The sequence below is a fragment of the Salminus brasiliensis genome, chromosome 1 (genome assembly GCF_030463535.1).
Source record: "Salminus brasiliensis chromosome 1, fSalBra1.hap2, whole genome shotgun sequence".
Taxonomy (NCBI): domain Eukaryota; kingdom Metazoa; phylum Chordata; class Actinopteri; order Characiformes; family Bryconidae; genus Salminus; species Salminus brasiliensis.
In genome coordinates this window covers 75,793,383-75,805,737 of record NC_132878.1, presented here as the reverse complement: position 1 = coordinate 75,805,737, position 12,355 = coordinate 75,793,383, and the positions used below count along the sequence as shown (strand labels likewise).

Here is a 12,355-nt window from a genome sequence, read left to right as displayed (position 1 = left end):
GTGGAACAGTGCTACATTTAGACCTTTGATGGGCAGTATTCAATTCAGCTTCACCCAAAGGCCTGACCACAGTCGCTGCCCTTTTTTCTGTCTTTTGCATTTTCAGGCTCTGGCTCTTGTTTTTTAGATGGATGGATGGACAGGTGGGCTGAGGTGTAGGCGAAATTAGGGTTATATTTAGTGACTTCAACAGCTATTGTTTAATGCCTGTAAAACAGTTACTGTTGCTTTTCAGATATTTAAGGCTCACTCAGTGATGGTCAATAGACTTGACTGTCTGACTGATAGGAAGTGTCTGCCAAGGTCTAGGCTTGTAGTTTTGGACCCTGGCTCTAAATTCGGAGCCACAAGCAGAACGATGATGTCGGGTGGTGTGTGGGTGGATGGATGCTACGAAAACGAAGGGCCTTTCAGAGCAACCTGGAGTGGGATTGATCCTAAATTGAGCTTGCAGCGCTACTTCAGTAAAGAGCTGCTATATTTAGAGCTGCTCCGCTTTTAAGATGTCCAGAATAAGGCCAGCTTTAATGACTTTTTATTTTCGTAATTGCCAACGACTAAAGGAGCTCTTCACAGTTTATTGACTTAAGTTCCATTAAGCAGTGTTGACATTTGTTTGTGAAATGTTACTGCTGTGTGTATTTAATGAAAAAATGGTGTTTAAATGACTTTGGAAAATATTGAAAGCCGTTTTTATTCAGATCGATGCTTATAAGATCTGTCTGTTCATATTTTCACAGCACAACAAAGTACGGCATCCTCACCTTCCTGCCTCGCTTCCTGTACGAGCAGATCCGGCGGGCTGCCAACGCTTTCTTTCTCTTTATTGCCCTGATGCAGGTACAGCAACCGCCCACCCTTCGCACAGTGCACGCACACACTTTACGTGTTTCAAAGCACAGGAAGGCCCAACTTTTTTTTTTTTTATTATTATCTTAAAATGCATATACACTCTCTGGCCACTTTATTAGAAACTGCATACCTTATGCTTCCACTTACTGGTCACTTTATAAAAAAAAAAACACATTGTGCTTCAGTTCACAAGTCACTTTATTAGCAACACCATATTGTAGTTCCACTCACTAGCCATTTAATTAGAAACTCCTACTTTGTGCTTTCACTCACTGGCCACTTTACTAGAAACCCCTACACTGTGCTTCCACTCACAGGCCACTTTATTAGAAACACCTACATTGTAGTTTCACTTACAGACCATTTTATTAGAATCCCCTACCTTGTGCCTCCACTCACTGGCCATTTTATTAGAAACACATTGTAGTTCCACTTACTTGGCATTTTATTAGAAACCCTTATACTGTGCCTCTACTCACTGGCCACTTTATTAGAAACCCTTATACTGTTCTTTCACTCACTGGCCATTTTATTAGAAACCCTTATACTGTGCCTCCACTCACTGGCCATTTTATTAGAAACCCCTACACTGTCGCTTTACTCACTGACCACTTTATTAGAGACCCCTACCCTGTTCCTCCACTCTCTGGCCACTACATTAGAAACTCCTAAATTGTAGTTCCACTCACTGGACACTTTATGAAGTAACACCTGCCTTGTTCTTCCACTTTCTGGACACTTTAGTAGTAACCACTTGCTTTGCACTTTATTAGAAACCCCTAACGTGTAGTTCTACTCACTAAACACCTTTGTATTAGAAACACCTACTTTTACTGAACTGTGCTGCTGATATGAAGCAGGAGCTACAAAGTCTTTTTATTTATTAAACCAACCAGTGAACCTACACATATCTTCTGAATTTAAAAAGCTTTTTTGGTCACCACTGTTTTTAAGATTATATATTAAACTACAGATACAGACTACATCATAACAACAAGCTGCAGGGTGACCTTTACCTTTGCTACATAAAATAAGGATTAAATCATGCAAATCTATTGTGTCAGCTGTTGCTCAGTTCTACACCTGTTCCACTTCTGTGGAGAAGACAGTTTGACCCAGCTGATAAAATAAAAGCGAAAAGCTTCTTCTTGTATGGGGAACAATAACCCTCAGCTGGTCCCATCCGATAAACTGTGTGTCTCTTCATCACAAACTTTAATACTACTGAAAGCGATAAATTAAAAGATCAGTCAGTTCTTATTAACCTTAAATCTTTCCCAGAAACGATTCTTTAGACTCTAGAAGTGAGTGAGAAGTGAGAAGTCCAGTATGGAACGACTTGTCCTGTATCCCTCCTACCTTTCTCATTGATCACAGATAAAAGAGCCCGTTCTAATGCTTTATCGCGATTGCCAAGTGGCCTCTGAGACCTGTAGTGCATTAACCTGAGTGGACCTCAGCTAGATGAAAGCTGTATTTCGATCTCAATGTCCTTTGCTCCGCCTCCTTTTGCTTTATTTATGTACTTAAGGTTTGGCTGTAAGAGTGGCTTTTTAGGAGTCTTTACAAAAAAGGATACAGGAACACCTTGCAACCTAAGTGTATGTGTATGTGTGTTTCCAGCAAATCCCGGATGTCTCTCCAACTGGTCGCTACACCACCCTAGTGCCACTCATCTTCATCCTGACTGTGGCTGGGATTAAGGAGATCATTGAGGACTATGTGAGTATGGGTGCCCTCTGCTGGCTGGAGTGTTGTTGGCTTACAATGTTGTGTGGACCTGAATCGGATGCTTTGCTGAAGAGGGGAATGTAGTGTTTTGTGGGGGTCAGCAGAAAATCATGGAGAAATGTCTCAGTTCCCTGTCAGCAAAGTGTAAATGGATTTAATTGAGAGGTTGGGGAAACAAATATCCTGATCAATCCATGTTTCCAATAAAATAAATAAAAAAAAAATACTGGTTTACTTGTCCTACACGCCTCCACAAGTTTCTAGTAATTTGTGAAAGATAAAAATCTGAAATCATAAGAATTTTTAGATGTGTTGAGAAGGAAGAAAGGAGCTGTAGATGAGTATGAATGGAGTTATAATAAATTAGAATAAATAAATATCTGGGATTGTTTTCTGCTTGAAAGCAGCAATTAAACCATAAGGCATAAACTTGACAGAAAAATGTTTCTAAACTGATAATTGCACTATATTGTTTATTATTTTACAGCTTTTTCTTGTTCATAAAATGTTTTAGGAATATTGGGTAAAACATCCCACTGAAAATAGCTTTTAGTGCATATTTCATGCCATTTTATATAACATTCTATTAGTTACTATTGAATATAAAGTAACAAAATGATTAGCCAAGGCTAGAGTCCAGCAGAACATTTTGCAGTAAATCATCCTTTTTGGTTTTTATTTGTTTGTTTTGATTTTATTTGGTTGTGTCATCCCCAAGGCCTCCCAATAAGAGGACACAACCGTAAGGCTTTAGACTAGGGTTTTTACACTAGTGTTTTTTCAGGACCTGAGAGAGGTTGCTCTGAGAGTTCAGTACGTTTGGTCAAATGTAAAAGCTTCTTTCGAGCGCGAGAGTGGTCCAGAGGACTGATCTCAGGTCCTCCTGAAATCAGCGGCCTGGGGTTCTTTTCAAGCTGACTCTTTTCAAGGTGAAGTCTGCTGCGCGTGTAGAAGCAATCTACTGATGTGTTCATTTTGTGATGTGACTCCAACCACTCCTACCTATCACTGAAACTACATAGTTGTATCTTTTTAACACTGCTGTACCTTTGAGGGTGCATTTACATTATTAATAACTTCACATGTATGTACAGTACCCGTATTTCTGACAGTGAGAGTATTCATATTAGTTGAGCCCTTGTTTTGTTTTTGTACCTGTTGTAGTCTCTGTAGACATGTTTGTGGAGACCCTTTCTTATCAACAGTTACTTTCAGTTACTTTGCTTGTCTAGTCCATGTAGAGAAGTACTGCCAATAAAACAGGACCCTCTGGAGCACATAAACATGAAACCTATTGGCACCATGCCAAATGCCAGGCATTGGCTTAAGGGTTATAATGCCCCAAGCGTTGAGCTGTGGAGCAGTGGAATGATACTCCATCCAGTGTTTTTGGGATGAGTTGGGGAGGTGGGGTGGTGATCATCACTTACCTCTTTAACGCTAATAATGCAGTTGAATCCCCATAGCAATGTTCCAAAAGCTAGTAGAAAAGCCTTTTCTGGACAGTAGAGGCAGTTACTCCACATAGGGTGTCAGAAACCACCTAAGCAAGACAATGCTAATGATGTTGATTCGTTAGCTGTATTTGCCTTATTAAACTTTAGACACCAAACATGCCGTGACTGATCAACTACATTTGGGAGAAGAGGACAAATTGCATAAATTAGAATTAGAAAGTATCTCATTAAAGCTGTGGGTGTCTCATCACTAACCAACTTCTTTTTGTTCCCACAGAAAAGGCACAAGGCAGACAACACCGTGAACAAAAAGAAGACCACAGGTTGAGTATTGTTTGTTCATTAGTGTGTCAGATATGATCTCAGGAGAACATCATGCTATTTCTTTATTTCTTTATTCTATTTGTCCCGCAGTTCTGCGGAATGGAGCGTGGCAAACCATCATTTGGAAGCAGGTACCCACATCCCCCATTTATAAATTCTGTATCTGTCCCTCCCTCTATCCTCCTCCCCCTCCTCCCCCCTTCCCACTCCTACTCTTTTCCTCCACTTTCTGCTGCTGTTTGTCCATTTATTTTTCTCGTTTCATCGACTAGAGTTGCTGTGTGGGCCAGTTACCAATGCTTTCATTACTGCCCTCATGTGTACTTTATTCCTTTGTTCTGTCTGCTCATGTTCTTCATTCTCTCTGTCTCTCTCCCCCTCTCCTTCTCTCTCTCTCTCTCTCTCTCTCTCTCTCCGTCTTTCCCTCCTCTTGTTTGTCTCCCCTGCTCTGTTCTCCTGGACCTCTCGCTCATTCTCATTCTGGATCTCCCCCCTCTCATGCTGTCGCAATGCTGCACCTGCCCACTAGGTGGCAGTGGGAGACATAGTGAAGGTGACCAATGGGCAGCATCTCCCCGCTGACATGGTCATAGTGTCCTCCAGGTCAGCAATACTGTGTGTTGTGTGTGTTTGTGTTTGTGTGTCAGTTGGTACAGGCATGTATGCATGTGTAAGTGTGTGTTTCTGTGTATATCCGTGTGCAGATTTTTGTGTTTTATGTTTCTTTTGTCCTAGTAGTTTTTTTATGCATACTCAATTTGCATACCAGTAAATTGTTTGTAGTGTGGCTCTAAGAGTGTGTGTCTGTGGTGATGAAATGAGAATGTTTTGGTAGTGTATTATGACTGGTTATGCTGGTAATGCTAGTGTTGTACTGGGTTACTGTTCTCAGAGGTACAATCCACCCTTTCCAACCTAATCTCTATGTGCTGCGTCTATTGCCTAGTTTCTGTATTACCCCATGCAGACCTCCAAAGCCATGCATCACTGTGCAGTCAGTGGCATGTCCATATAAGGATTTCCAGGTCTGAGCTGAATTTCTCTAGGGCAGAAATAAATGGGATTTTCTAAAAAAAAAAAACACAAAATGTTCAGATCCTCTAAATGACGAGATCCCTCAAAAAGTCTGAATATGAATAATGCTACATGCATGCTACACTCCTGTACATTGAAATGACACTACATGAAAAGATGTCATCTATCGATGATGATATAAGAACACCAGCTAGTCAAAAAGTACTCTACTAGAGCAAAGCACACTGAACCATTACGTTTAACACAGCTTAGCTTGTTTGAGGAAATTCAGGTGAGGTTGCCAGTCTTATGACCTCAAATCACAGCTCACATACACTATGTTTGTGGACACCCCTTCCTATAAATGCATTCAGCTACTTTAAGTTGCACCTATTACTGACACAGATGTGCAAATGTGTCACAGCTTGTCTAGTCCCTGTAGAGAAGCACTGCCAATAGAGTAGGACTCTCTGGAGCTGATAAACATGCATCTATTGGCACCATGCCTAATGCCAGGCGTGGGCTAAAGGGCTATTAAGCCCCTCAGGATTGAGCTGTGGAGCAGTGGAACTGTGTTCTTGGGAATGATGGTGCTCCTATTAGTAGTTTTGGGATGAGTTTGGGAGTTGGGGATGAGGTTGGGTGCTGATCATCCAACATTCTGACCTCACTAACGCTCTTGACGCTGAATGCAATCAGATCCTCACAGCAATGCTGCAACATCTATTAGCAAGCCTTTCCTGGACAATGAAAACAGTTACTCCAACAAAAGCAACATGAACTCTTAGTTTAATACCCTTGATAATGTAATTCTGAAGGAATGTACACAGGACAGAATGTACCAGGTTTGTTGATGGATCAGCATTTGTGTTTATCACAGTGTGAGAGAATGTGATTTTTCCTATACAGTTATTTCCCCATTCCCATTCTGTTATTTAGAATTCTGGTTTAGACCTGGAGTTCTTAGCATGGACATGACAACACATCTTCAGTCTTAATACATTCTTAATAATGATCATTGGTGATAATGAACCCTACTCTACAGAAGCAGCAGATATAGATGAGGCTGAAACAGCTGGAGTGCATCTTTCAAACTGTGTGAATGAAGTGTTGTTAATGTTACATGAACATTGAGAAAGCTCTGCTGACACTACTTTATCTCATTTAGCTCACACTGATTATCTCATGGGAACGTTTGGGTTGTTGTTTTTTTTTCGCAGCGAACCTCAGGCCATGTGCTACACAGAGACATCCAACCTTGACGGAGAAACCAACCTCAAGATCCGACAAGTCAGTTTTCTGTGCTAAAATGTTCAGTATCTGTACCTGTAGTCTTACCTGTATGAACTTAAATTGGGCCTTATTAGAAGGTCACATTCATGTTTTACAAAACCTGTAACCCTTATACACGTATGATCCCAACCGCACACTTACCCACAACACACCACCCACAATAATCAACCGTTGCTTTATTAAATCCGCTCACTGATTAGTCCTCCCACAACATACAGCGCATTCCTTAGACGCTGGAATTTTCCATTCCACCTTAAATGAAGCAGAAATAACTGTTGAATGTTACAGAACTGCAGCAGCACTCATATTCACAGAACCCACTTATGGCAGACCATTACAGGTAGATCGAACTTGCTAGCGAAAGGGCATTTCATTACACCTGTATGATTTCAGAATCTAATCATTTATGTGCATTTGTGTCTATATAGAAATGTGTAATAATAAATTAATATGAATAATATAATCGTTCATTTGGGAGGTTAGTGAGATTGTTTGTCAGCAAACCGCTGGCAGACGACTTTATCCAAATAATTTACTTCTGAAATGTACTAGGGCCTAGATTACAGGCCCATGAAAATGCTAACTAACGCACTTGATGAACATCGCAAATCTAGACCCTCTGCTCTGTTAGATTTCAGTGTGTTCATTTGAAAGATACAACTTATGTGCGTGTGTTTTGCAGGGTCTTTCTCTGACAGCCAGCGTTCAGTCTGTGGAAGAGTTGATGGGTCTGTCAGGCCGGCTGGAGTGTGAAGGGCCAAACAGACACCTGTATGACTTCACTGGCACACTGCGCCTGGACAACCACAAGTATGTGTGTCTAAATGCTGTTTTGAGCTTTTGCTTCTATGTTATTTTGAACAGTGTGTCCAAACTTTTAAACAGTAATGGGTCTCACTTAATTTTAGTGGTACAGTTTAGCCCCCTATAGATTGTTAACAGTCTTGTGAAACTCTTATTACTTTTATGGTTAGTCGGGCTAGGTTTAAGACTAGGGTAATGGCTAGGTTTAGGTTTTGGTGTTTAGGTCAAGGGCTAGGTTTAGGACCTGGGTTGGGTTTAGGTTTTGGGGATTAGGATCAGGCTGGTGGTTAGGTTTAGGTTTTTGGGAATGGAAACAGGGCTAAGTTTAGGACCAGGGTAATGGCTAGGTTAGGGTTTTGGTGTTTAGGACAAGGGCTAAGTTTAGGACCAGAATAATGGCTAGGTTAGGGTTTTGGTGTTTAGGACCAGGGTAATGGCTAGGTTAGGGTTTTGGTGTTTGGGACAAGGGCTAAGTTTAGGACCAGAATAATGGCTAGGTTAGGGTTTTGGTGTTTAGGACCAGGGTAATGGCTAGGTTAGGGTTTTGGTGTTTAGGACAAGGGCTAAGTTTAGGACCAGGGTAATGGTTATGTTTAGTTTTTTGGCATTAGGATCTGAGCTTGGTTACGGACCAAGGTAAGGATTAGGTTTAGGTTTTTGGCATCAGGATTAGGGTTAGGTTTGGGATCAGGGTAAAGGATTATGGGTCAGGTTTTGGAGATTGTGATCAGGGCTAGGTTTAGAACCAGAGAAATGGTTGGATGTAGGTTTTGGGAATTAAAATCAGGTAGGTTTAGGAACAGGGTAAGTGGTAGATTTGGGGAATTAGATTCAGGGCTAGCTGTGGGACCAGGATGAGGGTAAGCAGTAGGTTGTGGGGATTTGGAAGTAAGGGTTATGTTTAAATTTTGCAGATTAGGATCAGGTTTAGGATTAGAGCATTAGAGAGGATTTCGGACCAGAGTAATGATTAGATTTAGGTTAAGTTAAGGTTACTGTAAGGGCTGCAGCTACGGTAAGGGGTGATTATAATAAATTAAACAGATGTTTAGTTGAATGTAGGTTAACAGTAAGTAAGGTATCTCTAACTCTTTTATAGTGAACCATCTAAAGTGTAATGTAGTTGATGCTCAATGTTTCACCCCTACTACACATTTCATTCTGTTTTTTGCAGTCCAGTTCCTCTTGGTCCAGACCAGGTTTTACTCCGTGGTGCCCAGATTAGAAACACACAGTGGGTTGTGGGCATTGTGGTTTATACTGGCCATGACTCCAAACTCATGCAGGTGAGTGAAACATAATATAGAATGTTCAGAGGTTTCTCACTGGCCATGTTTAAATTATCATGACCAGCTCAGTATGCTAGCATTTAACCCCTTAAATGACCAAATGATTGCACACAAATAGAATCTTATTATAGTTTGACATTCTTGCTAAAATCTTGTAGTTTTATCATGGTTGCAGCTAGTGGTAACCTTATGAATTCTGTCCTGCAGAACTCCACTAAGGCTCCTTTAAAGCGCTCAAATGTGGAGCGGGTGACTAACATGCAAATCCTGGTGCTCTTCTGCATCCTCTTGGTCATGGCGCTGGTAAGCTCCATTGGAGCAGCCATCTGGAACAAGCAGCACACTGATGAGGCCTGCTGGTACCTCTCCCGCGCAGGTACACACACTCCTACACACTGCACACATGCACACACAGCCTGTAAACCTGCTACTAGGGGTGTTATGATACACAGATTTATATTTTTGTTTTTCAGGACAATGTTGCGGGAAAGTGTGGACTGTGAATCAAATACAAACAGATTTTATGCATTAAAATTAATATTTGATAATGAATATACTGACACAGATTTAAAAAAAATGACATTCCTAAAAAAGACACCCATGAGTTTCAAGACAACAACTACAGAATTTAGCTTGGGCTAGATGTAAATCAGCCTCATCTTAGACAGTTCCTGTTTTTCTAATGGCCTTTTGGTGGCACTGATGTTCTTGAGTTTTAGGTACAAGTAAAACAATGTTGATAGCCACCAGCCACCCCTGGTTATACCTCTGTGGTACACTTGTAATATGTATGTGTGTCTGTGTGTTTGGCCTGTAGGGGACATCTCTCTGAACTTCTGGTACAACCTGCTGACCTTCATTATTCTGTACAACAATCTGATCCCCATCAGCCTGCTGGTGACACTAGAGGTTGTCAAGTTCACACAGGCACTTTTCATAAACTGGGTAAGTGTGTGTGTGTGCGTGTGTTTTGGAGGCCATAAATGTGTTTAAGACAATTCAGTTTATTTTTTAATCCTTATCCCAAGTGTAGTGAGTGGGCAAACAGACAGATGAAACCGACTGTGGGTAACACAAGTTGTGTCTACGGTCTGAGCGACCTTGCTAGTGCTGTTATAGGAAGGCTCAGTGATGCACAGCTTACAAATGTGCATGATTTAATTGTGGCAAGTAGTTCTGAATGAATCAAGTGTGTTACATTAAGAATTACGTTCATGTAACACTTTTTATTTGTTTGCAACCAATTGTTACAATTAGATCATGTCAATTCAAGTTTTTTAGTGAAGGTTGTGCTGAAACGCAGTTTAATGCTGTAAGCAACGTGATGCGTTTTGTTCAGAGCGTTACATATGCATTTTATGACAGCTTATTGATGGTCAAATGCATTCTAAAAACAAGGACACAACATGTCACTGATGCAAAGCCCTGAAAGCTAATCTAGTACTAACTTAACCCTTGTTAAAAGCCAGGTCCATGTGGTTATTGAAATACATTTTTTTAAACTTTATTGAGCTTTATTGAACTTTTATTTTATCTGGGTTCAATTAACTCTGTGCTAACAGTGTTGAGCTTCTCTCTGACTTTCTCAGAAATGTAGGTCGCATTTCTTAGCCACATTTGCAGGATCATACAAAATGGTATATGCAGTTTAATCTTGTAGCGGCCAACAAACGCAGCCTTCCACGGTTTTGAAATATGTCTGTAAAGATATAGAACCAGGACAGAACTGAAAAACACACACTTTGGCACTGGCATCAGCTGATTGTCTGCATTTGGGCTAGGGTGTAATTATGGAAGTTCCATTTTATCAGGGAACTATTGCTTGAATCTCAGCTAGAAGTGCTTGTATGGTTTCTACCACGGCGTGACACACTGTTATCTAATAACATGGGCAAACGTCAGTAGCATTGTTAAGAAAAAAATAAAAACTGCAGAAGAGGCAAGGCCTGTACATTTGCGGAACATCAAACTATTCATTGAAACTCGACCAGTAATGTTCCCTGTGTGCTGTCAGGACATGGAGATGTATTATTCTGAGACAGACACACCTGCTATGGCGCGAACATCCAATCTGAATGAAGAACTTGGCCAGGTGAGAAGAAGCCCTGCCCCTTTGAAATAATAGGCAATCACAGAGCATATCTCATAATTTTAAAGCTCTTTCATTTGTTCCTTAAAATTAAGCCACCTACCTTTTTCTCTCTTTTCATTTCTCTCTCCCTCTCTTTCTCTCTCTCTCTTTGTCTCTCTCTCTCTTTCAGGTGAAGTATCTGTTTTCCGATAAGACGGGCACCCTGACCTGCAATGTCATGCACTTTAAAAAATGCACCATAGCTGGAATTACATACGGGTGAGTCTGCCGTTTAATGGCTTGACATTTATCTTCCTGTTTCTGTTAGCATATTTGTGTTGTTGTAGATTCCCTTGCTAATAGTGTATTGATCTGTTGTTGCCTGTTTATATTTGTGTGTGTGTGTGCGTGTGTGTGTGAACTGATCTATAAGTCTGTCTGCAGGCACTTCCCTGAGCTGGAATGTGATCGATCCATGGAGGATTTTAGGTCAGGAGCCCTTCTGTCTACATAATAAAGCTAATTCTGGGCTTTTCTCAGAGGATAACATTTCAATACCTGTTTTCTCTCACTTTTTTGCTCTTTCTCTCTCTATTTACTTTAGTAACCTTCCTTCCAGTAGCAACAACTCTACAGAGTTTGATGATCCCGCCCTCATTCAAAACATAGAAAAAAATCATGTAAGTGTTAATCCTCCTCATTGGAAAACTTTCTGTCTCTAAAACGGTTACTTTAAAAAAGGTGTAATTTGTCTAAGCATTGCCTTGGTCAGAAGTGTGATTGGCCTTGCTCTCTCTGGGTGGGTAGGATCATTCTTCCCCAGTCACCTAGCACGACGCTAGTCAGGGCAGGCGTCTGTTAGCTGATGTAACTGAAGTGGTAGTTAGTCTTCTCCTCCAAGTCTTATGATGTTGGATTAGCAGAAGTTTGGAGAGTTGAGGTTGGCTGGATTTCTGTGACTGGGAAGATGTACAGGCCAGTGATCAACTTCTACCCAGCACTGGTACATTGTGTGATAAGAGAAGCCCTAACTAGTGGATGGGAATGGTAAATGACTGAATTGGTGAAAAAATAAAATAAATTGAAATGTTGTTTTATTGAAGTAATTTTATTTTAGCATTATTAATTTAATAGTAATTCTAAAAACTAAACCTTCTGTTGATCTCTGTTGATCACAAAATGTTCACACAATACAGGGCAGCTGGTGTATTCTGAGTGATGCAAACATGAAAACAGGTTAAAATACTGCCAGTATTCGTCTAGGTGATTATTCTTTCTTTTTTCATTTTTTCATTTTTATCTTAAATGATGAACTATTCCTCTCTGTCTTTCCTGTAGCCCACCTCTCCCCAGATTTGTGAGTTTTTGACGATGATGGCTGTGTGTCACACTGTTGTTCCTGAGCGAGATGGAGATCAGATCATTTATCAGGCCTCTTCACCAGGTAAGAACATCAATCACAACAAACCATATCCAATCACATGTACCAGTCCTCAGACATTTAGCACTTGGGATATTAA

At 40.7% G+C, this 12,355-nt stretch overlaps 2 protein-coding genes across 3 annotated transcripts in view; one reads left to right on the top strand and one right to left on the bottom strand.

Moving 5' to 3' along the window:
- Nucleotides 1-12,355, bottom strand: part of rpl21 (ribosomal protein L21) — a 260,187-nt gene that overhangs the window by 103,394 nt on the left and 144,438 nt on the right. The window lies entirely within an intron of this gene.
- atp8a2 (ATPase phospholipid transporting 8A2) overlaps nucleotides 1-12,355 on the top strand; it is an 87,888-nt gene that overhangs the window by 30,164 nt on the left and 45,369 nt on the right. For both annotated transcript variants that reach the window (XM_072688999.1, XM_072689007.1), the window contains exons 3-17: nucleotides 741-840; nucleotides 2,476-2,574; nucleotides 4,318-4,363; nucleotides 4,455-4,495; nucleotides 4,894-4,967; nucleotides 6,599-6,668; nucleotides 7,354-7,481; nucleotides 8,650-8,761; nucleotides 8,972-9,140; nucleotides 9,582-9,709; nucleotides 10,779-10,856; nucleotides 11,026-11,114; nucleotides 11,280-11,324; nucleotides 11,440-11,515; nucleotides 12,174-12,279. In XM_072688999.1, coding sequence (XP_072545100.1) covers nucleotides 741-840; nucleotides 2,476-2,574; nucleotides 4,318-4,363; nucleotides 4,455-4,495; nucleotides 4,894-4,967; nucleotides 6,599-6,668; nucleotides 7,354-7,481; nucleotides 8,650-8,761; nucleotides 8,972-9,140; nucleotides 9,582-9,709; nucleotides 10,779-10,856; nucleotides 11,026-11,114; nucleotides 11,280-11,324; nucleotides 11,440-11,515; nucleotides 12,174-12,279 — 1,361 coding nt within the window. The remainder of the gene's footprint in view (nucleotides 1-740; nucleotides 841-2,475; nucleotides 2,575-4,317; nucleotides 4,364-4,454; nucleotides 4,496-4,893; nucleotides 4,968-6,598; nucleotides 6,669-7,353; nucleotides 7,482-8,649; nucleotides 8,762-8,971; nucleotides 9,141-9,581; nucleotides 9,710-10,778; nucleotides 10,857-11,025; nucleotides 11,115-11,279; nucleotides 11,325-11,439; nucleotides 11,516-12,173; nucleotides 12,280-12,355) is intronic.